At 38.7% G+C, this 25,801-nt stretch overlaps 5 protein-coding genes across 5 annotated transcripts; 1 reads left to right on the top strand and 4 right to left on the bottom strand.

The window, feature by feature from the left end:
- Positions 1–71: 71 nt before the first annotated feature.
- On the bottom strand, positions 72–4,450 carry LOC126611610 (NADH dehydrogenase [ubiquinone] flavoprotein 2, mitochondrial-like). Its single transcript, XM_050279920.1, has 10 exons — positions 4,273–4,450; positions 4,148–4,180; positions 3,985–4,050; positions 3,256–3,372; positions 1,568–1,645; positions 1,373–1,478; positions 1,218–1,264; positions 675–752; positions 515–580; positions 72–397 (listed from the first exon to the last, which is right to left on the bottom strand). Exons 1-10 carry the CDS (start codon positions 4,327–4,329, stop codon positions 290–292), a joined length of 756 nt encoding a protein of 251 aa, XP_050135877.1. The 5' UTR covers positions 4,330–4,450; the 3' UTR covers positions 72–289.
- A 306-nt stretch (positions 4,451–4,756) lies between these two features.
- Positions 4,757–8,039, top strand: LOC126611607 (uncharacterized). Its single transcript, XM_050279917.1, has 2 exons — positions 4,757–7,579; positions 7,708–8,039. The coding sequence occupies exon 1, from the start codon at positions 4,757–4,759 to the stop codon at positions 6,551–6,553; it is 1,797 nt and encodes a 598-aa protein (XP_050135874.1). The 3' UTR covers positions 6,554–7,579; positions 7,708–8,039.
- Positions 8,040–8,734: 695 nt separating this feature from the next.
- Positions 8,735–13,202, bottom strand: LOC126611609 (NADH dehydrogenase [ubiquinone] flavoprotein 2, mitochondrial). Its single transcript, XM_050279919.1, has 10 exons — positions 12,967–13,202; positions 12,845–12,877; positions 12,682–12,747; positions 11,950–12,066; positions 10,202–10,279; positions 10,007–10,112; positions 9,844–9,890; positions 9,297–9,374; positions 9,144–9,209; positions 8,735–9,058 (listed from the first exon to the last, which is right to left on the bottom strand). The coding sequence occupies exons 1-10, from the start codon at positions 13,021–13,023 to the stop codon at positions 8,951–8,953; spliced, it is 756 nt and encodes a 251-aa protein (XP_050135876.1). The 5' UTR covers positions 13,024–13,202; the 3' UTR covers positions 8,735–8,950.
- Positions 13,203–13,845: 643 nt separating this feature from the next.
- LOC126611608 (arogenate dehydrogenase 2, chloroplastic-like) lies at positions 13,846–16,478 on the bottom strand. Its single transcript, XM_050279918.1, has 2 exons — positions 15,248–16,478; positions 13,846–14,359 (listed from the first exon to the last, which is right to left on the bottom strand). The coding sequence occupies exons 1-2, from the start codon at positions 16,377–16,379 to the stop codon at positions 14,340–14,342; spliced, it is 1,152 nt and encodes a 383-aa protein (XP_050135875.1). The 5' UTR covers positions 16,380–16,478; the 3' UTR covers positions 13,846–14,339.
- Positions 16,479–19,821: 3,343 nt separating this feature from the next.
- On the bottom strand, positions 19,822–25,064 carry LOC126611606 (pyrophosphate-energized vacuolar membrane proton pump-like). Its single transcript, XM_050279916.1, has 8 exons — positions 24,678–25,064; positions 22,743–23,317; positions 22,274–22,653; positions 22,004–22,090; positions 21,591–21,921; positions 20,681–21,091; positions 20,479–20,538; positions 19,822–20,291 (listed from the first exon to the last, which is right to left on the bottom strand). Exons 1-8 carry the CDS (start codon positions 24,928–24,930, stop codon positions 20,085–20,087), a joined length of 2,304 nt encoding a protein of 767 aa, XP_050135873.1. The 5' UTR covers positions 24,931–25,064; the 3' UTR covers positions 19,822–20,084.
- Positions 25,065–25,801: the final 737 nt, after the last annotated feature.

Genomic DNA, 25,801 nt, shown 5'->3' with positions numbered 1-25,801 from the left:
AAATACTTTCCAATTCACGACGACCTTAACGTTTTTGACAACTCGGTTATTATAAAAGAGGAAACAAAGGATTCAGGTGGTTTAAGTTCTGGATATCAATTAAAAGCTGTATAACTTAAAACCACAGCATACTGAAAGACGAAAACATACACAATTACATCACCGGCAGAAATGATACTGCCATCTTAGTACCAAAAATGGTCGAGCATAACAAATTCGACAAGTTCTCACAGCAAAGGGAACCCTGACAGCATCAACCTTTGCTTTATTAGAGACATGTACCATAGTTTTAACATGCGTCAAGATCCCGGCACGGAGGAGGTTTGGGCTCACCGAGCAATGTGGTATTTCCTCCTTCTGGACCGCACATAATGCGCTTAGGATTCTGAGTACCATGCTGGAAATGTGGAACAATGGTATTACACTTCATCGCAACAATATAGATAATCTAAACAAGAGCAATCAACTAGGAAGAGGGAAAGTTTCACAACGTAACAAAACCTAGTTTCCTTACCGGTGGCTTCTCGCCCTTTTTTAACTTCTCAACTATTTCCACAACTCGCTCGGGAGTAACATCTTCCTGAAATTGACAAGAATACAAATATAAATTCCAAAATTTTCTGATCAATATTATAGTACATGAGTAATAATAAATTTATAAAGTCATAACTCACGTAGTAATTGTATGTATATCCCTCTGATCCATTCGAGTAATCAGCAACTGTAATCATGGGAGCATTCACACAGCTTCCCTGTAGACAACAAACGACTTATATGAGTCCATGCATCACTCGTTCAAAATGAATGGCAATAATTGTTGGAAAGGAACATTACAGAAAAGAAGTGGGTAAAAAGAGGGTCGACAGAAGTTATTTATCACAGTTAAGGTCACAGGCTGTCAACCAAGGAATAGTGCGAATAACAGGAAGGTGAGGACAACTAGTGAAATTCCATAACAACATTATCTCTTAATTTGTGTTAATATGAGATGAATCTTTTCTCTGTCGGAAACTGTAACTTAAGTTTTCAGGCACCAGCCTTTCTAAATTTTATCACCAGACATTATAATAAAAGTTTCATGGACCACTACTCACCAATTTATCTATTTGTTTCTACTGTTATTCTTATCTTATTCAAGATGAATCATGCAAAACCAGTGCTAAACACTAGCCAGAAGCGGAAAGTTCAGATCACTAAACAGTTAAGAACAGACTCACCATGCATTCCATTTCTCCAACAGAAAATAATCCATCCTTGGTTACTTCTGCACATGGCCAATACAAAGTTTACTTGTACATGCCATTTTATCTTAGTGTTGTAAAATGAAAAAAAATAAAGGATTTCAAAGCCATATATACTGCATAAGACTCACCATTGCGCTTCACTCCTAAATGTTTCAGTAAAGCTGCTTCAATGTCTCGTGAACCACGAATCATACACGGTGTTGTGCCACAAACCAAAAGGTGGTACTTACCCACCTAAAACCAATCAAAGAAATGCACATGGGTACAGGAATTGGCATAATGACAAAATGATACATAGATAATAAAATCGAAAACTTTTTTACCTTAGTCCGATTGAACATTGAGTAAAATGTTGCAACCTCATATACACGTATAGGTGCAACTTCTATTACCTTCGCTACCTAGACCATCCATGAAACAATAAAAATAAGTTAAACTGTTCATGTAGCCTTTTTAATTTCCAATGACTGGAACGTGAAATCACCACAATAATGAGTTTTTTAACATGTTAAGCTGTGAAAAAAAATACTATACTAAGGACCAAATTGCATTTCAAGAGCAAAGTTTGAATCTCACAAATATGTGATGCAATCTAGGGATAGAACTTCACTTAGGCCAGTCCAACCAATCTGAAGTTCAAGGACAATTGATAAATAAAGCAAATACAGATGTAATTTCTTAACCTAAATTAAAAGTTGGACAATTCTTAAACTATTGGGCAACGCTTAATTCAGGTTAAGAAATTACATCTATGGTTGTTTTATTTATCAATCGAACGTACTTGTTGCCTGAATTTCAGATTGGTCGACCAAATGGACAAAGTGGATACTGACAAACACTGATAGACACTAACCCTCTAGGCTGCTCATATCCACCCCTAATGCAGAAAGAATGACACAACACATAACGCACACCAAATTCATAAACAAATCCTCACGGATAGATGAACAATTGACCAAAAGAACCACCAGCCTAATTGAACAGAAAACTTATGAAATAACAACAGACAAATAGCTAGCCTGGCAATTATAGATGAAAATTAATACTGCAACAACACAATCTAAATATCACTGTCAAACAAGTTTTAAATTGTTAAATATCAGTGTCCAACAAGTTAAATAAACTGAAAGCAGGAACTGCTGGTTGTGCAAACATTCATATATTCTAAATTAAGAAAAGTGTCAGACTAGAATTATTCTCTGGTATTGGAAACAAACAGCGAAAAATGCTCAAGGAGTTTTTTTTCAGTTAAGGCCTTTCAATAATTTAACTCCTGCCGATTACTTCTTTAGTAGTGATAAAAGCATTATTATTATTATGCTGTTAAATCTTACAATTAACTAGGCAAATGAGTCTTAGCGAATCACTCTGATCCCCAGATTTGTCTCCTTTTTAACAGAACACATATGAATCTTAGTTTGATCTAACAACTATAGATATGATTCGAATTGGGCTTGCAACTAATATATATACACACACAAGCACATACGCATGCATATAACAAGAACCGAAAAACTTAAAGTACAATTAATACAATATTAATAACTAGGGCAAAGAAGAAGGTGTCTATCAAATACTTCAACACATCCTAGTGAATCTAGGAAAAAGCAGACCTCAAGTACGTATCTATCATATAATTTTCTCTTGCAATTCCCATAGTAAGGTTAAGATTGTTATTTGTTAGATCAAATATGGATGGTTGAGGTGCATCGTGGATGAGAACCGAAGCATCAATACATATCAAACCCTCATTCAGACCTAATTTAAAGACCCTAGGAGAGTTTTCTTATGTGTATTTATAATCTAAGTATATAATCCCAATAAAATTTGTACCCGTTAAGTGATAACATCTTGTGTATCAGATATGAACAACATAAATGCTCAATGAGTCAAGCGCATGTTGAGATGCTACTAATCAAAAGTTAGCAACTTGTGAGAATGGCACTATAGACACCTCCTTAAGTGAGAACAAGATAAACATCATTCAAAAAAAGCATTCATGCAAACATACCGCATTCATTGCTGAAACAGGGAGCCACCCTCCATGCTGCTGCTGTGCAAGATCCAGCAGAGGAATCACTGCAGACTGCTTGTAGTTGGATGGATAATGGGATAGTATCTCTTTCGCCTAAAAGTGGAAAGACAACACCTTTTAGAACTCAATAAACACAAAAATAATCTTGCAAGTGTCAAGTAATTGACATAATCAGTGCTCGTGGTCCAACAGCTTATATTCAGAACCCCAATTCAAGAACTTATATAACATCATCATCATCATATGAAGCAGTAAGAAAACTTTCTAAAATGCGATATATAACTTGGGGAGATATAAACCTTACAGGACAATCCAATTCTCTAGTAACTCAACTTGGCTACGCGGTTGGAACGTTCGACCCATTGGGCTCTAGTAATGCGTAAATTCAAAGCTCAGCATGTTTGAATTGAGGGTGCTAAAAAATCCTAAACCTTTTATACACATCTTTGCTTAAATATCCAGGCTTGTAAAGTTCGACATAAATAGCACAGCCTAAAGCACACATTGACAACCAAATTACACAATCTTTCTCCTCTTTTTCACCTTTTAACAATTACACGTCTTGCGCCGCAGTAACTGCATTGCATCATCATTGAATAATATGCTAATACAAATTACAACAGAAAGGGGCATTCCAGAGATAACAAAACAAACAAAGAAATAAATATATTTTAGATAAATGAAAAGTAAGAAATTTTGGATTACCTTCTGCTTGTTAGCGTCGGAGAACTCCCATGGTAGGTCTGGATTGTTCTCCGGCGAATCAAGATGCTGCTCCAAGTTTCAAATTTCAATCAATAATCCAATTCTTAATACATTAATTTCGGAAAAGAAAACACGTCGAAGGAATGAAAGAATTGGAACTCACGTAGTTGAGGGCGGTAGAGAAGGATCGGAGAGGCTGCGGAAGATTCAAAAAAAAAGAAAATTTGGGAGATTAGGGGAGTGTTTGGGAGCTAAGAAAATAAGGAGGGAAAATGAGAGAAAATATACCTGAGTGAAAGTCCGACGGATCTCCTGGAGCCGATTGGAGGCGAGGCGAGCCAGCATTTTGGAACAGCTCCGAAGTTCAAAGGGGAGCTACTACGCAAAGCAAGGCGAGAGGAGGAGACAGTTTTGGGACTTCCGATGGAAGCCGAAGCTGATGAGATGGGATGTGGGAAAAGATTACGGACCGTTGGATCTTGTTGCTGTTATGAACCCAATTTGTAATTGAGGTTTATGCTTAAAGTAAAGAGTCAAATTAGTTGTAATTGAGGGTTTTTACTGGTTATTAGGGGAATTTGATAGAAATGCCAGCTGGCAGTCACACTTCATGTATAAGAGCACCTGCTCTTTGGTTTGAAACGAAACAGAATTTAACAAAACAAATCAATACAAAAATATTGGAGCTCTGCTCCTTCTATCTTCCTCATTCCTTCTCTTCTATGTGCAATAGTTAAGGTTTGAGTTAGGGTTTGAGATTTGGGTTCTAACAATGGTATCACCCATATCGATTCCTGGATTCCCTTCTGTGCACACCCGCCAATCCGCTGCTACTTGCGACGCTGCCTTGGAATCCCGTCTTGCTTCATTGGAGGCTTGCGTCGCTGCTTTACCTTCCCTCATCACCGCTGCGATCGACCAGGCCTTCGCCGACTCTCTTACACAATTTCGTCGCGACATGTTCTTTCGAGGTGCCGGGGAATGTATCTCCGCCCCTTTTGCGAGCGATCATCATGGTTCTCCTGCAATTGATCCGATCCAGCTAACTCGGAGCCCAATCTGTGCTGAAGGAGCCCAATCGCAGCTTAGTCCGTCGGCAGTCCAAGCTCCACCGCTGCTTTCATCTTCACCGTTGTTGCAAGCACTTGCAACTTCGGCCGTCAAGCCACACTCGAAGGACTCCGCTGCAGCTACAGTTTTGCGTCCGGAATCGAAAGCAGGGATTCATGCTTCAACGATGACCTCTGCTCCGCGGCTACTCCATGAGCACTCGTTATTCGATACTACGAAAAATAGACCTGAGGTAGTTCTTAATTTGAGTATCATTTCAGCAACTTCGGAGGCTAAATTCCCTTCTCTTTTGACTGATAACTATGGTGCATACCTGAAAGATAAATTTGGATTGGTTCATTGGTATCTTGTGGGAAAATTTGTGAAGAAGAATTTCTGTGCATTGAAACTGTTTGATGAAATGTCTAAGAGACAGAATGACAATATGTTCATTCAGCCACTGGTTCACAATATTGAAGTTCTCCATCTTGACTGTCTTGCCATCCAGCTCCATTATTTTGACTTAAATTGCTACCTTGGTTTTGAATATGGAAGTACAATTGTTTTAGGTAGAGCTTTTGCTTGTTCATCTGGTTTTAGTCAGAAGCCTATGTTTGGAGCATTTGGGTCCAATCTTGCTCAACCAAGTCCTTTTGAAAGTCCAACTCACACATCACAGGCAGCATTTGGGGGCAGTATAATTGGTTCCTCCACGCCAATTGGTGACATATGCTACTGTAATAGCATTTGGGATACGGGTGGAGGCTCTAAATTCAACAAAATGCAATTGAAGATGGCGGTGGCTCGAATAAAGTTGCTGAGGAACAAGGGGCAGGTGGTAGTGAAGCAAATGAGGCGTGTCATTGCCTTGCTCCTACAATCTGGTAAAAACGCTACTGCTCGAATTCGGGTTGAACATGTGATTAGAGAACATAACACTTTGGCTGCCAATGAGTTCATTGAGCTCTTCTGTGAATTAGTAGTATCTAGACTTTCTATCATCGCAGAGCCAAAGGAGTGTCAGCCTGGTCTCAAAGAAGGAATTGCTAGTTTAATCTTGGCCTCTTCTAGGTGTTCTGAGATTTTGAAACTGATCTCACTAAGGCATATTTTTGAGGTAAAGTATGGTAAAGATTTTGTATCTGCGGCTGTTGATGTACGTCCCTGCTGTGGTGCGAATCGCATGCTGTGGTGTGAAGGAGGACATATGCAATTTGTAGACTCAGCTTCAAAATCTGCCAGTTATGCAATGGCTGCTGCACAAGTTGCTGCATATTTGGCTAACACGGACTGCAATCAGGACATTAATATTGTATCTCTCAAGAAAATAAAAGAAGCTTCCCCATTGAGTTTGATAGTTTCCTTACGATCGATATGTGAGGGCAGATTTCAATCTCTTGACCAGTTTCTGTCTCGTGAATATTGTATATCTCTTGCTGACAATATAGAAAGTAAAGTCAAGGTGAGGGAGGAAGGTTATTCTCAACTATTTCTGAAGTGCATAAATTTGCTGATGTGATTTCCGAATTCAACAATATGGTTTCTGCAATTCCAGCGATGGTTACACAGTCTGATGAGCTTAAGCTTAAGTTTGATGAAGGGTCCACAATGAGCAAGCTTTGGATTGTGAATGTGGGTGGCAGTGAGAGTCTAGCAAAAACTGTAGTTCTAGGGGAAAACCTTAAGGAAGCTCAAAACGTCAATAAATCTCTTTCAGCTCTTGGGGATGTGATCTCAGCTTTGTCAAGAATTAAGGCTTTAAACCGGGTGGGACATGTGGATGAAGACAATGCCAAGGCCATATCCTTGTTTGAGAATGTAGTGGACCTTAGTGATGCTATTGAAGATGAAGTCAAGTGGGTAGAGAATCTGATTAGAGGAATAGTTGCTGGAAATATATTTGATCTTGGTTATGCACAGCTTGCAGAAGTTCTCTCAAAGAAGGGTATGTCCTTTTTAGTTACTTGTCAAAACCTTATCCCTCAACCTTGGGTTATTGATGACTTAGACGTGGCAATGGTTGTGTGTGTAAGATCTGCGTGTAGGCACTCGGGTGCATTAGACCATGGAATAATGGTGTACTCTGCCTGCTCTATAAATTCACTTGGAAATGAAGATGTGGTTGCTGAGATTTTGCAGAGAGGTGGTGGGGCTCTTCACGGTATCAAATTACAAGGAATATCAACATCCATTGAAGATAAGAGCAAGAAAAAGAACCCTCTTGTCTTCTTAGATATATCAATTGATAGGGACCCTGTGGAACAACTTGTTATTGAGTTTTTTGTTGATGTTGTTCATCAGACAACAGGGAATTTCAGGGCTCTCTGTACAGGTGATAAGGGATCAACATGTCATCGAGCAATAAATGGTGTTGAGAACAACATCAAATGTGTGGTCAGAATTTATCCAATGCTTGAAACGGCAAACATTGCTGATGTGCAGGACTTGAGTTTTATTATGGAATTTGGGAATAAAAGTGATATGGTGCTGAATATTTTGCAGCCTAGCCATAATGTTGTGAGAAATGATGCTATGGACCAAGAAGGTAAAGGAACAAATGGAGTTGAGCCTCATGACTTACGACCCATTATATTTGAGTTACCTCTCCTTGATCCTGAGGAAGTCAACAATGGTGTGCTTGAGGTGTCTGAACTAAATGCTATGGCTGATAAGGTAATTGCAGTGCGGAATAAACAAGTAGCTATTGATGGTGAGGTTGTTGCTATGACTGTTGATGGAGTGAATGATGCACCTACTTTGAAACTTGCTCATATTGGGATTGCAATGGACATTTCTGGAACTGAAGGAGAGTGCTGCTGCGTTCAAACAAGTTTCCACAGTTTCTTTTTTAAGCCTTGAGGACAAGGCTAATTTTCAAGGGGGAAATATTGTTATGAACCCAATTTGTAATTGAGGTTTATGCTTAAAGTAAAGAGTCAAATTAGTTGTAATTGAGGGTTTTTACTGGTTATTAGGGGAATTTGATAGAAATGCCAGCTGGCAGTCACACTTCATGTATAAGAGCACCTGCTCTTTGGTTTGAAACGAAACAGAATTTAACAAAACAAATCAATACAAAAATATTGGAGCTCTGCTCCTTCTATCTTCCTCATTCCTTCTCTTCTATGTGCAATAGTTAAGGTTTGAGTTAGGGTTTGAGATTTGGGTTCTAACAGTTGCTTGGTTGGGATGATCAGGTGCTTCGCGGCATTAGTGACACTGTGCGAATGCGAGTTAAATGGACTGAAAAATATGGGCCTAATGTTGGAGAAGTTCCTCCTTCAGGTCACGGGATGTGGTGGGTTGTGGGTGTGCGGTGTAAGTGGGTTAGAGGGTGGATTTTCAGAAACCAATAAATAAATAAACACTAATTTCCCACTTCAAAAGATTTGGCTGCAGTGTTTGGCTGCCGAGAAAACTTACCAAGAAAAATCTGAACCCTACAAATTCAAAACTTTACAATTCTGTATAGGAGGCTTGCAAATCGAAAGGGTCATTACCAGAATTTCTTGTTTTCCATTTCTCGGCAGCCACACAGTACAAGTACCTACATCTTGTTCCAAGTCTCAAAAGTTGTATTCATGTATCATGTCATACACCGAAACATACTAGAATTTTTGCCCAAATACCTTCCAATGCCCGACGACGACCTTAACCTTAGACAACTCAGTTATTATAAAAGAAGAAACAAAGACTCAGGTGGTTTTGAGTTCTGGATATCAATTAAAAAGCTGTATAGCTTACACCACAGCATATTGAAAGATGAAAAATACACAATTACATTACCGGCAGAGATAACACTGCCATCCTAGTACAAAAAATGGTCGAGCATAACAAATTCGACAAGTTCTCACAGCAAAGGGAACCCTGACGGCATCCAACCGTTGCTTTATTAGAGACAACATATACCATAGTTTTAACATGCGTCAAGATCCCGGCACGGAGGAGGTTTGGGCTCACCGAGCAATGTGGTATTTCCTCCTTCTGGACCGCACATAATGCGCTTAGGATTCTGAGTACCATGCTGGAAATGTGGAAAAATTGTATTACACTTCATTGCAACAATAAGGGGGAAAGTTTCACAATGTAACAACACCTAGTTTCCTTACCCGTGGCTTCTCGCCCTTTTTTAACTTCTCAACTATTTCCACAACTCGCTCAGGAGTAACATCTTCCTGAAATTGACATAGCATACAAATATAAATTCCAAAATTTTCTGGAAAGTACAAGTGTAATAATAAATTTATAAAGTCATGACGCACGTAGTAATTGTATGTATATCCCTCCGATCCATTGGAGTAATCAGCGACTGTAATCATGGGAGCATTCACACAGCTTCCCTGTAGACAACAAATGACTTATATGAGTCCATGCATCACTCGTTCAAAATGAATAGCAATAATTGTTGGAAAGGAACGGAACATTACAGAAAAGAAGTGGATAAAAAGAGGGTCGATAGAAGTTATTTATCATAGTTAGGGTCACAGGCTGTCAACCAAGGAATAGTGCAAATAACAGGATGGTGAGGACAACTAGTGAAATTCCATACCAACATTAACTCTTAATTTGTGTTGACATGAGATGAGTCTTTTGTCAGTCAGAAACTGTAACTTAAGTTTGCAGGAACCTGCCTTTCTAAATTTTATCACCAGACGTTATAATAAAAGTTTCATGGACCACTACTCACCAACGTATTATTTGTTTCTACTGTTATTCTTATCTTAATCGAGATGAATCACGCAAAACCAGTGCTAAAGACTAGCCAGAAGCGGAAAGTTCAGATCACTAAACAGTTAAGAACAGACTCACCATGCATTCCATTTCTCCAACAGAAAATAATCCATCCTTGGTTACTTCTGCACATGGCCAATACAAAGTTTACTTGTACATGCCATTTTATCTTAGAGTGGTTTAAAATTGACAAAAAAAAAAATAGAGGATTTCAAAGCCATATATACTGCATAAGACTCACCATTGCGCTTCACTCCTAAATGTTTCAGTAAAGCTGCTTCAATGTCTCGTGAACCACGAATCATACATGGTGTTGTGCCACAAACCAAAAGGTGGTACTTGCCCACCTAAAACCAATCAAAGAAATGCACATGGGTACAGAAATTGGCATAATAACAAAATGATACATAGATAATAAAATCCAAAACTTTCCTACCTTAGTCCGATTGAACATCGAGTAAAATGTTGCAACCTCATATACACGTATAGGTGCAACTTCTATTACCTTCGCCACCTGGACCATCCATGAAACAATCAAAATAAGTTAAAGTTCACTTAGCCTCTTTAATGTCCAATAACTGGAACTTCAAATAAGCCTCTTTAATTTCCAATAACTGGAACTTCGAATCAGCACAACAATGAGATTTTTAACATGTTAAGCTGTGAAAAAAAATATTATACTAATGACCAAATTGCATTTCAAGAACAAAGTTAGGATCTCGCAAATATGTGATGCAATATAGGGGTAGAACCAGTCCAACCAATCTGAACTTCAAGGACAATTGGTAATAAAGCAAATACAGATGTAATTTCTTAACCTGAATTAAAAGTTGGACAATTCTTAAACTATTAGGCAACACTTAATTCAGGTTTTTGAAATTATATCTATGCTTGTTTTAATTATCAATCGTCCTTGCTTGCCGGAATTTCAGATTGGTCGAACAATTCGACAAAGTGGATACTTAACTTGGACAAACAGTGATAGAAACTAACCCTCTAGGCTCCTTATATCCACCCCTGATGCAGAAAGAATGACACAACACATAATGCACACCAAATTTATAAACAAATCTTCATGGATAGATGAACAATTGACCAAACAGAACATCAGCCTACTTGAACAGAAAACTTATGCAATAACAACAGACAAATAGCTAGCCTGGCAATTATAGACGAAGATTAATACTGCAACAACACAATCTAAATACCACTGTCCAACAAGGTTTAAATTGTTAAATATCAGTGTCCAACAAGTTTTCAGCTAGTTTTCAGCTAGTTAAATAAACTGAAAGCAGGAACTCTCATGTGCTGGTTCTGCAACACATCCATATATTCTAAATTAAGAAAAAGTGTCAGACTAGAATTAATCTAAGTTATTGACAGCATGACCTTCAAACAAACAGGGAAAGGAGTTTCTTCAGTTAAGGCCTTTCAATAATTTAACTCCTGCTGATTACTTCTTTAGTAGTGATGGCAGCATTATTATTATGCTGTTAAATCCTACAATTAACTAGAGCCAATGAGAGTTAGACAATCACCCTGATCTCCAGATTTGTCTACTTTTGAACAGAACACACATGAATCTTAGTTTGATCTAACAACTATAGATATGATTCGAATTGGGCTTGCAGATAATATATATATGTATATAGTATATACACACACATGCATATAATAAAACAGAAAAAATTAAAGTACAATTAATACAATATTAATAACTAGGGTATTGAAGGAGGTGTCTATCATATATTTCAACACATCCCAGTGAATCTAGGAAAAAGCAGACCTCAAGTACGTATCTATCATATAATTTTCTTTTGCAAGTCCCATAATAAGGTTAAGATTGTTATTTGTTAGATCAAATATGGATGGTTGAGGTGCATCATGGTTGAGAACCGAAGGATCAATACATATCATACCCTCATTCAGACCTAATTTAAAGACCCTAGGAGAGTTTTCTTATGTGTATTTATAATCTACGTATATAATCCCAATAAAATTCGTACGTGTTAAGTGATAACATCTTGTGTATCAGATATGAACAACATAAATGCTAAATGAGTCAAGCGCATGTTGAGATGCAACTAATCAAAAGTTAGCACCTTGTGAGAATGGCACTATAGACACCTCCTTAAGTGAGAACAAGATAAACATCATTCAAAAAAAGCACTCATGCAAACATACCGCATTCATTGCTGAAACAGGGAGCCACCCTCCATGCTGCTGCTGTGCAAGATCCAGCAGAGGAATCACCGCAGACTGCTTGTAGTTGGATGGATAATGGGATAGTATCTCTTTCGCCTAAAAGTGGAAAGACAACACCTTTTAGAACTCAATAAACACAAAAATAATCTTGCAAGTGTCAAGTAATTGACATAATCAGTGCTCGTGGTCCAACAGCTTATATTCAGAACCCCAATTCAAGAACTTATATAACATCATCATCATCATATGAAGCAGTAAGAAAACTTTCTAAAATGCGATATATAACTTGGGGAGATATAAACCTTACAGGACAATCCAATTCTCTAGTAACTCAACTTGGCTACGCGGTTGGAACGTTCGACCCATTGGGCTCTAGTAATGCGTAAATTCAAAGCTCAGCATGTTTGAATTAAGGGTGCTAAAAAAATCCTAAACCTTTTATTCATACACATCTTTGCTTAAATATCCAGGCTTTTAATGTTCTACATAGATAGCTCAGCGTAAAGCACACATTGACAACCAAATTACACAATCTTTCTCCTTTTTTCATCTTTTAACAATTACACGTCTTTCGCCGCAGCTACTGCATTGCATCGCCATTGAATGATATGCTTATACAAATTACAATAGAAAGGGGCATTCCAGAAATAACAAAACGAACAAAAAAATAAACACATTTCAGATAATGAAAAATAAGAAATTTTGGATTACCTTCTGCTTGTTAGCTTCGGAGAATTCCCATGGTAGGTCTGGATTGTTTTCCGGCGAATCAAGATGCTGCTCCAAGTTTCAAATTTCAATCAATAATCCAATCCTTAATACATTAATTTCGGAAACGACAACACGTCGAAATGAAGAAATGATTGGAACTCACGTAGTTGAGGGCGGTGGAGAAGGACCGGACAGGCTGCGGAAGATTCAAAAAAGAAAATTTGTGAGATTAGGGGAGTGTTTGGGAGCTGAGAAAATAAAGAGGGAAAATGAGAGAAAATAAACCTGAGTGAAAATCCGACGGATCTCCTGGAGCCGATTGGAGGCGAGGCGAGCCAGCATTTTGGAACAGCTCCGAAGTTGAAAGGGAAGCTACTACGCAAAGCACAGCGAGAGGAAGAGAGTTTTGGGACTTCCGATGGAACCTGAAGCAGATGAAATGGGATATGGAAGAAGATTACGGACCGTTGGATCTTATTCTTTGGTTTGGATGATCAGGTGCTTCGCGGCATTAGTGACACTGTGCGAATGCGAGTGAGATGGCCTGAAAAATATGGGCCCAATTTTGGAGAGGTTCTTGTGTCAGGTCACAGGATGCGGTGGGCTCGGTTGGTTGGAAAATAATGAAGGCGAGCACACGCCCTGACCAAAGATAATTTGACCTTAAGTTGCAAGGGACGAGCACACGCCTTGACGAATTAGCTTAACTCACAAAAGAGTGTGAGCTCAAATAAAACTTATGCTCATTATTATGGTTTCTATATTGGTCATTGACTTTAAGAATTGTCCAATTATAACAATGAGGGACGTTTTGGTCTCTAGAATTGGATTGGCGTGGATAATCTAATATATTCAAAGTATGTTGATAGACGAAATGGAAAAGAAATTGCTTCTCGAGACCCAAAATCTTATATATCGTGTTCCAAGGGTTTGCTTCCCAATGTGGCAGTACTCCTAAACAATGACTCGTTTGGCATGCCCTATAAAACACCGGATAGTACCATACTACTACTATAAAATAGTGAGATTACAAGTCCAGACGACCAAAATAATCTTTGCATAAAATTCCCACAGTAACCAAATAATGTAATCCCTTTCTTATCAGGGAGGAGGGAGGAAGAGTTTCAACACTGGAAACATAAAAACCATTAGACGAAGTACAAGTTCATACGAATCAAACCCTTCCATAACAACTAACAACACACGATACAATGTCCTTCACAAAATAATTCAGGTACAAAGCTGAATCGATTACTAATTCGATTGAGCGGAGAATGGATCTTGTTACCTGCTCTACTCTTTCACTATTCTCTTGTCCTCTGCCCACCTTGTACTTTATCAGTGGTCACTTAATTTTGGACGTAAACAAGAACAAGGGTCCAATGTGTTCCAATCATTGCACGTATCAACGACAATTACACAGCGGAGTTCCTCGTTGAGCCGCTAATATGGCTGGTATTTCACTTCTTCAAGAAAAAGTACGACTAGTACTGATTCATGGACTTTCACTAGTACTGATTTAAACTGAATGGGTTCCTTCTTATCTCCAACTTCCTCGCCAACAACACTCTCCTTTCATCAAGCACAGAGCCAGATCGGCACTCAATTCTTGGGGCTGCTTTCAAGGTGATCGTTTACACTACATAGTTGCTGTTGCTTTAGTGCAGCTGCTTTGTTCCTGCAAGCGTGTGTACAAGAAAAATAACTTTCCCCATCTTCTTAAGAAAGATTGTAACACATAGGAAGCCAATATATACTAGGAAGTGATCAAAGGCCATGTAGCAATTCGAGTGCAAATAGAGGACATCAACTTATCAAGAGCCAGCCATAACTTGATTGTTTTAAAGATGAAAAGAAAGACGAGAAAGACGATCAGAAAGTATAATGTTGACAAAAGTGTTGTACATATCAGATACTAAGTTATCCATATCCATATAGTTGTAATTCATATATTCTAAACTATTTTCCAATTTCCAGTGCAAACTTAAACTTTGGAGCATGTTAATCCATTTCCTTCCTAATCTGCAGTGAAAAGCAACAACATTTTATAAGCAGTCAACAAACAGAAGATATGAAGAGGACCAGTTGCACTCCTGATGTTTTACAATTCTAATGCTACCAATTTCTCGTGCTCCTTTCAATTTCACCAAAATCTACAAGATTGTGGGGATACTAATTCGAATAGTTTACTATAATATACATTCAAACAGATCAAATCAAATGGTTTAAGATATTAATTAACACCCAATGCTAGTAAGAAACTATATATTAAACAGAAGCAAATCAACTTTGAATGTGAAATTTCAACCAGAGCAAGCATGTTTCCATTAATTAATTATACTACTAATAAAGAATTTGAAATATGTCTTAAGTACTTCAAATACATGAAGGCATGTGCCACATTGTGCAAGGCTGCAGGGCTTCTGGCCCGAGGAAATCAAATCCAGTCAACGATTCACAAAATCATACATCTTAACTGAAGGAGTAAGACGAAAGACGAAACACAACTTGTTCACACATTGAGCATATTATCTCGGAAATACAGAAGGAGAATTCAGAGGAGCACCATTTTCGTGACCTTTCTTAGGAGTCTCATCACGTCCGTTTTGAGCATCAACCATAAGCAATTTCTGGGGCTGGGCAGGCTCTTCTCTTGGAGCTTCTGCTGCTTCTGCAGTCCCAAACAACTGCTTCCTACAAACCTCGTGCAAATTCCCAAACAACTCTTGCTTAAGAGCCTCAAACGCATTGTCCAATCTCTCCAACTGCTCCATTGCATTCTTGTTATACATAAACAACCCGTAATACAAATCAAAGCTATCCCCGGATGTATTCTCCACCAAATTCAACAATGTCTCGTACCCTTTTGTATTAATTGGTGAAGACTCCAAATTAAACTTCTCCAACACCCTCCCCATTGTGTGTGTCACAAATTGTGACCCTGCCGCATGCCTATCATGTTCGGCACACGACATTTCAACCATCCTACACCCCTCCTTAGCAAAAATGCCTAGAAATTTCTCACACCTATTGAGCCTAAAGCCATTATTCCCAATCCGAACTTTATCGTACACAAAAGGAAGATTAGCCCACGAGTTCTTCCCACTCTCTGGTCCAAACATTGGATGGGTGCACAGAATATCAAATTCAACAGGCAAGTACTTCAACAACAAATCCCTCGGAAATTCCTTGACCGAAAGAACATCAACAAAAAGAGTGTTTCTTCTAAGCCGCTGGAATGGGAACGATCTGATTACCTTTTCAGAGGACAAAATCGAAGTGCACAAGATAACAACTTCTGGGTGTTGCTCGCAGAGATCATTGGGGTCGGTGTAGAACAAAACCCCGAGGCTTTGTGCTGCTTTGGTGTAGTCGGAGCGAGATTGTGCGAGGACTCTGTGGCCTTGCCGGACGAAGGCTTTGGCAAGGAACTGACCGAAGTTTCCGAAGCCAAGAATGGCGATTTTGAGGGCGTTGGATTTTTGGTAATTGGTTTTGATCTGGGTTTCGTAGTCGAAGGGCTGAGCTGCATCCATGGCTCGGATTCGGAGGCGATGGGGATGGAGGTGGGTGTGGTTTTTGGGGAGCTTGAGAGTGGAAGGAGGTGAGGGGAGAGAGTGAGAGATTGAGTGGGAAGAAGGGTAGAGATTTGGAGGGGGAGGTGAGGGGGTGGTTTGTGTGGAAGAGAATGGGAGCATCGTTGCTGTTGATTGCGGCGGGGAGTTTTGAGCAAGAAGGGGGGAGGGAGGAGATGCGGTGCAAATGCCTTCTGAGTCTTGTGAATTATATGAAAGAGAGAGAAGTTGGTGAGAAATGTGAAAGACGTAGGAGTGAATTATTTTTTTTATTTTTTTTATTTTTTTTATTTTTTTTATTTTTTTTATTTTTTTTATTTTTTTAAATTAGCGATATGCTTTGATGGCATGTAAGTGAAAGAAAAAAAAATTTATAAACGCTAATACAATGCCGGCCCTGAGAATTTGGGAGCTTTAGGCTAGCTTTTGAAGTGGCTCTAGAGTTCTTTGACCTACAACTCTTTGTACATTAATATGTATATGTTTGGACCCAATTTTACATCATCGGCCAGTGCAATTAAGGCCGTTGAGTGAGCATAACTTCCAATCGTCGGATGGAAAAATGAGGATAGTTTTGTTATTAAAGGATAATATTATGGTTTTTATCATAGTATGTATTTTTTTAATATGAATTATCTTGACGTATTCTTAAATGGAATAGATAAGGTGCAAATTATATTTCTAAGCAAGCGGTATGTGTGTGGACATGTGGATATACTGCAAAGCTGGTATTCAAGAAAGAAGGGTCAGGATGCATGCATGGATGAGTTTAAAGGTGATAAGGTAGGAAGCCTAGGTAGCCTAGGCTTGGTGACATTAATGGGATGTGATGAGGCTTTCAAGAGTTAGCATTGCAATTAAATTGTAGGGAGATGGATTGTCTGCCCTCCCCTTCCCATACCCTCTTGTTTTATGTGGTCACAGTTAAGCCACGTCAACATTTGCTTTTTGTCTTATTATATTTATAAAAAAATTAATATAAAATATTGACGTGACTTAAGTGTGACCGTACAAAACAGGAGGGCATGGGGAGGGTATGGGAAAGGGAGGGCAGGGCAGACAATCCATCTCCAAATTGCAAGTGCTTACGACATACATAATTCACATACACGTGGAGGATTTGGCCGCCAAGCAGCATGGAGGGTTTGAAATTAATGAGAGTTCTAATGCACGTGGTTAGCATCAGGCATTTCGAATATGCTACCTAACTAGCACCAATTTAGGTTGTGATAATTATTAGCAAAAGGATTGGCTTATCAAGAGAAAAAATATGGTGGTGATGCCTTGTGTTAGCGTGTGGAAGGAGTTTAATTTTTAGTTGGACTCTATGGAATAATCCAGGCCATGCCAAACAGAAAATATGACTACTATAAATACAAGGCTGCAAACAACGTGTAAAGCCCCTCCAATTCAACAAACAAACTGTCATGCACAAACTCTCGCTCTACACGAAACCTCTCAACTACCTTGAGATTTTTATTTTCCTTTTTCGCCAACATATCTTCAGTTTGGATAAACAGCACTGTGAAGGCAACCAGCGAACATCTTCAGTTTGGATAAACAACAATGCACCAAGGCCAACTGGTTATCTATCAAAGTCTCGATCGAGAAGGATTTTCAAGCCCTTATTGGCAGAGGTCATCTCATTAGCCTTCTGGGCGAAGTGAGGTGTTACAAGTTACTACATTCGGCACATTGAAAGCTGAAATTTGATATTGAACTTCACAAAATTAGCAGTCTTGTCTTTAGGCTCTAGAACCCGAAGGTCGAGAATGTTCCTTCCTCGGCCATAGTCGCAAGATCGAGAAGTCAGTCGCGCCCTCAACGCAACATCAACACATTTTACTCCTCGACCGGACTCGGCCGACGAGTTGGCACGCCCCGCATCAAACCAAAGGACGTAGTTAGCTTATTAATTACTTGGTATGCGCGCCACGTAAGCTTGGTAGTTTTTAGGGTCAACAGTATAATAAAAAGTTTGCTAAATATACGAAAAGTCTATTTCTATATCAAATATCTTTAATGATTGATATCAAAAGAAGAAAGATATACAAATATTATACGTCTCACGTTTTTAGACACAAATGTACTAATTAAGTTTATATAATCTAATTTTTCAATCAATTCGAATTGAAATAAGAGTCTCTACCCAATACGCCAAATTCCATTCATTTTTCTATTGTTACAATGTTACTTTACGTTCAGTAAAAGAATGAATTACAACATACTAGAGTGAAGAGAATAGTAATTTTTATAAACGCGAAACTATAGTTACATGTAGGTGAGAGAAAAGAAAAAAAAAGAAAAAAAATTGTGGAAAATTATATTATTGCCCATGATTTTTTTTTATATATTTTTTCATTGAATATAATTGTAATATTTATATAAATATTTATTTTTTAAATTGGGGGCCCCTTTAAAGTGGAGGCCATAAACGGGCACCTACTTCGGCTACTCTTAGGGTCGGGTCTGCGCTAATAGAAAAGATCTTTTAGATCTCATAGGATTTCTATATATAATTTATTAGAATTTATACAATCACACGTGTCATAATTTTAACAACACTACTTCCATTGAGTGTGTAAATACTCAAGTAGATGCCCTGCACAGTTTCAGACAAGTAACCCGTGTTAGCAACCTAACAAGACAATCATCATTCCAAATACCAGAGAGTAATCTATTTTGAGATCCATCAGGATAGAATAAGCCCAAATATGAAATACCTTTAAGGTAACTTACGATGTCTTTATCAGTAATTCAATGGTGGCATGTAGCGTAGTGCTGCATCTTTAGGCTCCATTTCCTCTTTAGAGGTCTCCTTTGCATCTAATGCATAGATGATAATGGGTAGGCAACACCTTCTGGTGTAGTTCGACTGGTGAACTAGAATATCGTCTAAACAATGCAAGTACATATAATATTACTAATTTTGAACTTCAGGCCGAGATAGCGTTGAGTTTTCCAAGATCTTTCATCTCAAATTCCGATATCAGGTGCGAGGCAATTTTCTCAAAGCTGAGTTCAATTGAGATTCATGTCATTGATTGAAACTCTGGCACATTCAGAATGTAACTTGAATACACAAGGCATAGTTTATTCATATGATAATGCTAGGGAGACCATATATTTAAACTATATTTTGTAAAAATATGACATGATTGTTAATGATTGAATTATTACTTAAGTATTTATTAGTGTGTTTATTTTCTATTGGTGACGCATCACATGATTTGTAAATTTGGTCTAAACAATTGATTAACCTAGCATTACTCTTATTCATATATATATAACTAATCAAATACTCACTTAAGAGAGGGAATACCACATCTGCTCCGATTGTTTCAATCCATAGAGTGAACGCCTCATTCAAATCAAATCGAGAGCTAGAAAACTTCCATGCAAATTTTGTAATCAATCACTGGGCATATTGAGTATCATCCATGTCAGAGTCGTACCTATCCATGTCCAACACAATGCCAAACAATACATTCAGTTACCATCAACAAATTGTGTTAATGACAGAAAATCAAATTGATGATCCCAAAAGTCGGCAGTGCTACCAAAATTCGGGGGAAAACGAAATCTCGAGTTCAAGATAGAACCCAATTTTCGTTGAACATTTCATTTCGGTACATCAAATCTTCGTCATTAATTCTCAGAGTTTGCAATTTAACTGCAACACTGCCTAAGAAGCAAGGAGGGAAGAGGAATACTGGTACAAGAAAAAGAAAAGTTAATAAAACCTCCGCTCTCTGGACCAAAAATAGAACAAAATGATATTACAAGGCCATTTCCCCCTGATACAATGGCCATCATACACTCCTTCCCTCAAAAGATCTTGAAAAGTAGGCCGCCATGAGTGGCGAAGAAGGGAGCAAACACGAGGGACTCCACTGCCATGAGCTTAATAAGGATGTTGAGTGATGGCCCTGAGGTGTCCTTGAGCGGGTCTCCAATGGTGTCACCAATCACTGCTGCCTTGTGTGGGTCTGAACCCTTCGGGCCAAGGGTCCTTGCATGCTCTGAAGCACCGGCCTGAAAACCAAAACCCCCATATTAATCCATGATTCGTTTCAAATTTTAGTAAACAGATAACTTAACCCGATGGATCAACAGGGAGGAGAATTCAAACTCGGGACATCTTCCAACATTCGTAGGAGAAATACAACTAAGAGCTAGTTGATTAAAGAATCTGACCTAACAATAGAGTCAAAATGTTTACCTCAATGTACTTCTTAGCATTGTCCCATGCACCACCAGTGTTAGAAGCAGATATCGCTATCTGATATATTCAAATCAATAATTGGCGATCAATATCGAATATCCACAAGTATATACTTCATTCCCAAATTTCAAATTGATTATTGCATATAAATAAACCAGCAGTCACAGATATGTGTAGTTGCCTATGGTCACAACATTACCTGCACACCAGAAACAAGGGAACCAGCCAGAACACCGGATAGGGTCTCCACGCCAAAGAATGTTCCAACAATAAGAGGTGTAAGAATGACAAGGGCACCAGGTGGAATCATCTCCTTGATGGATGCATCAGTGGAGATCTTGACGCAGGTAGCATAGTCAGGCTTAGCAGTGCCCTCCATGAGACCTGGAATGGTATTGAACTGCCTACGGACTTCCTCAACCATTTTTAGTGCAGCACTTCCCACACTCTTCATTGTCATGGCAGAGAACCAGTAAGGAAGCATTGCACCCACAATAAGTCCAATAAAGACCTTTGGGGTTAAGACATCAACAGTTGAGATTGCTGCACGACTGACAAAGGCGCCAAATAGAGCCAATGACACCAGAGCAGCAGATCCAATGGCAAATCCCTACAATAAAATAATTCATTGATCAATCAGAAAGACCTCTTCACATGCAAAGTCAGGAAAAAAATAGAAACATCCAAGCACAATATAACTCTCGTAGGAGGACATTTTGAGTTAGCTCAGCACTGTAAAAGTAGGTTTCATAAAGACAAGCAAAGGAAAACAGACACAAAGCAGTAGTTAGCGAAGAACATTATACTAAATATGGCAGTCTTAGTAGATCAAGTTGCCGAATTCCTAGCATTTCCAATAACAGCAGCAATAAATAGTATTAAATCTAACTGTAGGACTCCGCAGTCTACTTTTAGAACACACGGGCATACTTTTTTTATAAGAAAACAACAAAATTATACTATGTTTATTGGTGTATTTTTCAACTTCAGAAACAGGCCAAACAGAAGAAAACAGACGTCTAATTCACACAGAAGGATGGCTTGCACAAGCGAATAAGACAACAAGCTACAGGTAGATATGGCACATTCTGAAAGTATGTCAATTATACCTTTCCAATAGCAGCAGTGGTATTCCCAGCAGCATCAAGAGCATCAGTTCTCTCACGGATTCTATGGCTCATGCCAGCCATTTCAGCAATGCCTCCAGCATTGTCACTGATGGGACCGTAAGCATCAATGGCCAATCCTGTAGCAATGGTGCTCAGCATCCCAAGTGCAGCCACTGCAATGCCATACATAGCAGCAAAGCTAAAACTAACATAAATGCTGACTGCAATGGCAAAAATTGGAATGATGACTGATTTGTATCCCAGAGCAAGCCCAAAGATAACATTGGTGGCAGCACCAGTTCTGCAGGAGTCAGCAACATCTTGCACAGGGCTGTGGACAACAGAAAAGGATGGGTCAAGACAGGAAGTGAAGGCAGTAAAAGAGGAGCAGTATTGTCAAGTATATTTAGTACCTGTATGCGTTGCTAGTATAATACTCGGTGACAAACCCAATAATGAGTCCAGCCCAAAGACCAACAGCCACACACAAGAACAATTGCCTGCAAAGCCAAATTACATCAATGACATACTTAAACAACATGCCAACTCAATTCACAGCTAATCCATGGTACTCAACATAATCAATTACAACTTGATAGACTAAGTGCTGATAATAAAATAAACCTTAATTTTTTCGTTTCGCAAATAAAGGAAACACATGTCTGAATTCATGCAGAATTTACCAGTTTTTAACAACTTTCTGAACTCCAAAATTGAAAATTGTGAAGGATGATGGCAGAGCAATCCAGCTAACAATTGCAATTCCAATAGTCATGAGACCAGTGGAGATGATAAGCTGCTTTTTCAAAGCTGGTTCAATTTCCTTGACAGCCTTGATCTCAAAGAAATCAGTGGCAAATAGGGTTGTGATTAAACAAACAATGATGCCCACAGAACTGATGAGGAGAGGATACAACATAGGGGTGAACTCATGGTTGATTCCAAATGAGGAAATGGAAGCAACAACCAAAGCAGCACAAGATGATTCGGCATATGAGCCAAAGAGATCAGATCCCATACCAGCAATATCCCCAACATTGTCACCAACGTTGTCAGCAATCACCTGAAAGTTAAACCAAAAAAATTGAATGTCCAAACCCCATTATAATCTCCCAATAACAAAACTTAATGAGAAAAATTGATACTACTTACAGCTGGGTTTCTTGGGTCATCTTCAGGAATGTTTCTTTCAACCTTTCCTACCAGGTCAGCCCCAACATCAGCAGCCTTGGTATAGATACCACCACCGACTCTCCCGAAGAGAGCCATAGATGATCCACCAAGACCATAGCCAGTAATGGACTCAAAAAGTCCTTCCCAGTCATCACCATAGTACAGCTTAAAGAGATTGATAGTAATGAAAAGTACTAAAAGACCATTTGCTGCAAGGAGGAAACCCATAACTGCACCAGACCTAAATGCAGTAATAAAGGCCTTCCCAACACCTTTTCTGGCCTCCAATGTTGTCCTAGCATTGGCATAAGTGGCAATTTTCATGCCAAGAAAACCAGACAGGACAGAGGTTATACCACCAAGTACAAAAGCTACAGTGCTGAAAATTGCAGTTGCAAGTGCTGGCTTGCAGGTCTTTGCGGCATCATAGGTGCAGGGCTGGCTCTTTGTGCTGAAGCCCTCCACAGACCCGAGGAAGAGGAAGATCAGGATTGCAAATACAACCATGAAGACCCCAACATACTGGTACATAGTGAAAAGAAAGGATGTTGAACCTGTACAGCCATGCATATGGAGCTTATTAATAACATGGAGATACATATAAAAAGCTAAGAAAATCTGCTTGCGGTCTAGACATACATAGAAATAGCTTATTTTCTATGAGCATAACACTGTCTGAGCATACACTTTGATTATAAACATCTAAATAAATCCAAACTCAAAACCCCCAAAATAAAATAAATTAAAGGGCCAAAAAGACCAGCAGTGTCTCACTCTATCAGTGCTAGAGAAGTAAAGCTAGTAGTTCATCGCTCCATGTTCAATGTTATTCTCAAGGTACTAATCAAAACGATGCACAAATCCGATTTATCTTTGTACATTATCATGTCAACAGACATAATTGTATATCCTGTTAAATTTCATATATGTGCCACTTAGCCCTTTCCATGACACATTTCTGGTTTGAGATCTACACTTTAAATAGTCAGAATACAGCCCTTAAACCGCATAGTTTGTTCAACTGCATTAACATGTGAAATACCAATAGTTTGAGATCTACACTCCTAAATTGCTAATTGCAGGAAAAAGAAACTAAACTCACTACATATCTTTGTATAAGACGCAATTATTTCACAGCACTAGCACAATAATTCAAATCAGGAAAAAAAATTAAAACTTTAATTTATATACGACAACAAGATAAATTATGCTCCCGACAACAACAACAACACGACCCATAAAACAAGATAATAAAAAATAACCTTAATTTTATACTGTAAGATGCCCTACCACATGCTAGAAACAATATTGATACAGGACAAAATTATTAACTGCGATTTATCACAATAACAACAAGGTCGAGAAGATAAAGCTGCATTATTAGTATTAGCATATTCTTCCCAGTATTAAACTAGATCTGGATAATAAATTAAACAATTAGTTTAACAAAACGCAAAAGTAGATCTTGAAAAAAGACCCAACTCGGATATGCAATCCAAAGCTCAAAGCTTGAGCTAAGATAAACCCTGGAATTCCATGAAAAGCCATTCATCTTTATCCAGAAAGAAAAGCTAAATCTGGGTTTTTTGGGTCTTTCTCTTATTCCTAAGACATTGTTTGGCCGCCGAGAAATTGCAAGAAATTACAAGTTTAGTTAGAGGGGATTTTGACACTCAAACCAAGTTTAAAGTGACAATTTGAATGAACTACTAATTATTTTCCGTCAAATTTCTTCTTTTACTCAGCGGTAAATTTCTGAACTTTCCTCTCATTTCCTGCCTTTTCTGAGCAACCAAACACAGTATAAAGCTCCAACACTGTTGGAGGTAACAAAAACAAATCTAAACACTGTAAAAAATTCAAAAGAACCACCAGATCTAGCAAAAAGCTCAAAAGATCTAAAACAAGCTCTACCTTCAGAGATAGCGTTCTGTATCTCAGCGCACTTAACGACGACGTTCTGGTCATTCAAGCCTTCCTCCTCCTCAATTAGGTAGTCATTGTAGCCGTTCTTGTTACTGTTGGGGCCGGAAGGCGGCGCGTTGCGCTCGGGCGTGACCTTCACGAGCGAGACCAGGAACCACTGGACGAGAGAGAACACGATCCCCACGACGGCGGCGACGGGGATCACAATCTCCGTCGCGAGGGTTGAGAGCAGAACTGCCATACTCGCCGGAACCCTAGCTTAGCCGGTGTCCGTATGCCGGAGAACTTAAAAGACAAAAAAGAAAGCCTCTTCGAGCTGCTGAGAGCTTCGGAGTGTGAAGAGATAAGAAGATGGAGAGCCTTTTGCGTGAGGCTCGGGTGGATTTTATATTCGCAGAGAGCAAATATTGGAGGAGCATAAGGGCAGTGATACTGTGTGTTGCGGCTGTATGGTACCATGCAGTGTAGGAAATCTGGAGCGTTGTTTGGGATCTCTGTTGTTTGATTGGACGGTGGGATTGAGGTGCGTGGGGGCGAGAGGGGTGATAAAGCAGTAAGGGGTAAATGGACAAAAATAAAGGTTGATCGCATATTTTTGACGCATAGATGCCAGAATCACTTTTTTTTTTCTTTTAAAAATGGGACCGGCTTGTGACTTTATCACGTTAGTTCACTTTTTTGAGGGTCAGAAAGATTCAAATGAGCATTTCAGTTCCCTTTAATCTTCCTTTTGTAATTTACCAACGTCAAAAATCGAATTTAAAATATATCGTGTGAAATATAAATTTAAAATTCATCGACAACCACTAAATCATATCGCGGAATAACTTTTCTATTACGCTATTCTGTTTCGGTGATGTGTGGGCTGTTGTTGTTGCCACATTTTTGAACAAGGTAGGGCTGCGTTGCAAGTACAGGATTCATGATGCACCCAATAAAGATTTAACCTTGTGATATGATGACATCCCATCCAAAGGTTCAACGTATTCCTCATGAAATGGATATCACATTCCTCATCGTTTTTTGTATTTTATATTTTATATCTTTATAAGAGCAACAAAAAAATTGAACTTGTGATTTCATAAGTAAATTTTTGTAATCACATTGTTATT

The sequence above is a fragment of the Malus sylvestris genome, chromosome 17 (genome assembly GCF_916048215.2).
Source record: "Malus sylvestris chromosome 17, drMalSylv7.2, whole genome shotgun sequence".
Lineage (NCBI taxonomy): Eukaryota > Viridiplantae > Streptophyta > Magnoliopsida > Rosales > Rosaceae > Malus > Malus sylvestris.
The sequence above is the reverse complement of the archived record's forward strand: the minus strand, read 5'-3'. Positions and strand labels throughout refer to the sequence as shown.

What these genes read in the sequence shown, in the direction of transcription:
- LOC126611610 (XM_050279920.1), bottom strand. Translation starts at nt 4,329, where the DNA reads ATGCTGGCTCGCCTCGCCTCCAATCGGCTCCAGGAGATCCGTCGGACT. An exon ending in CAATGTTCAATCGGACTAAG is followed by an intron (nt 1,479 to 1,567) that starts GTAAAAAAGTTT and finishes GATTGGTTTTAG; the next exon opens with GTGGGTAAGTACCACCTTTT. An exon ending in AAAAGGGCGAGAAGCCACCG is followed by an intron (nt 398 to 514) that starts GTAAGGAAACTA and finishes CCACATTTCCAG; the next exon opens with CATGGTACTCAGAATCCTAA.
- LOC126611607 (XM_050279917.1), top strand. Translation starts at nt 4,757, where the DNA reads ATGGTATCACCCATATCGATTCCTGGATTCCCTTCTGTGCACACCCGC.
- LOC126611609 (XM_050279919.1), bottom strand. Translation starts at nt 13,023, where the DNA reads ATGCTGGCTCGCCTCGCCTCCAATCGGCTCCAGGAGATCCGTCGGATT. An exon ending in TCTCCACCGCCCTCAACTAC is followed by an intron (nt 12,748 to 12,844) that starts GTGAGTTCCAAT and finishes AACTTGGAGCAG; the next exon opens with CATCTTGATTCGCCGGAAAA. An exon ending in TTGGAGAAATGGAATGCATG is followed by an intron (nt 9,375 to 9,843) that starts GTGAGTCTGTTC and finishes TGTTGTCTACAG; the next exon opens with GGAAGCTGTGTGAATGCTCC.
- LOC126611608 (XM_050279918.1), bottom strand. Translation starts at nt 16,379, where the DNA reads ATGCTCCCATTCTCTTCCACACAAACCACCCCCTCACCTCCCCCTCCA. An exon ending in TAAGAAAGGTCACGAAAATG is followed by an intron (nt 14,360 to 15,247) that starts GTGCTCCTCTGA and finishes ACACGCTTGCAG; the next exon opens with GAACAAAGCAGCTGCACTAA.
- LOC126611606 (XM_050279916.1), bottom strand. Translation starts at nt 24,930, where the DNA reads ATGGCAGTTCTGCTCTCAACCCTCGCGACGGAGATTGTGATCCCCGTC. An exon ending in CAGAAAGTTGTTAAAAACTG is followed by an intron (nt 22,091 to 22,273) that starts GTAAATTCTGCA and finishes TTGGCTTTGCAG; the next exon opens with GCAATTGTTCTTGTGTGTGG. An exon ending in CCACTGCTGCTATTGGAAAG is followed by an intron (nt 21,092 to 21,590) that starts GTATAATTGACA and finishes ATTTTATTGTAG; the next exon opens with GGATTTGCCATTGGATCTGC.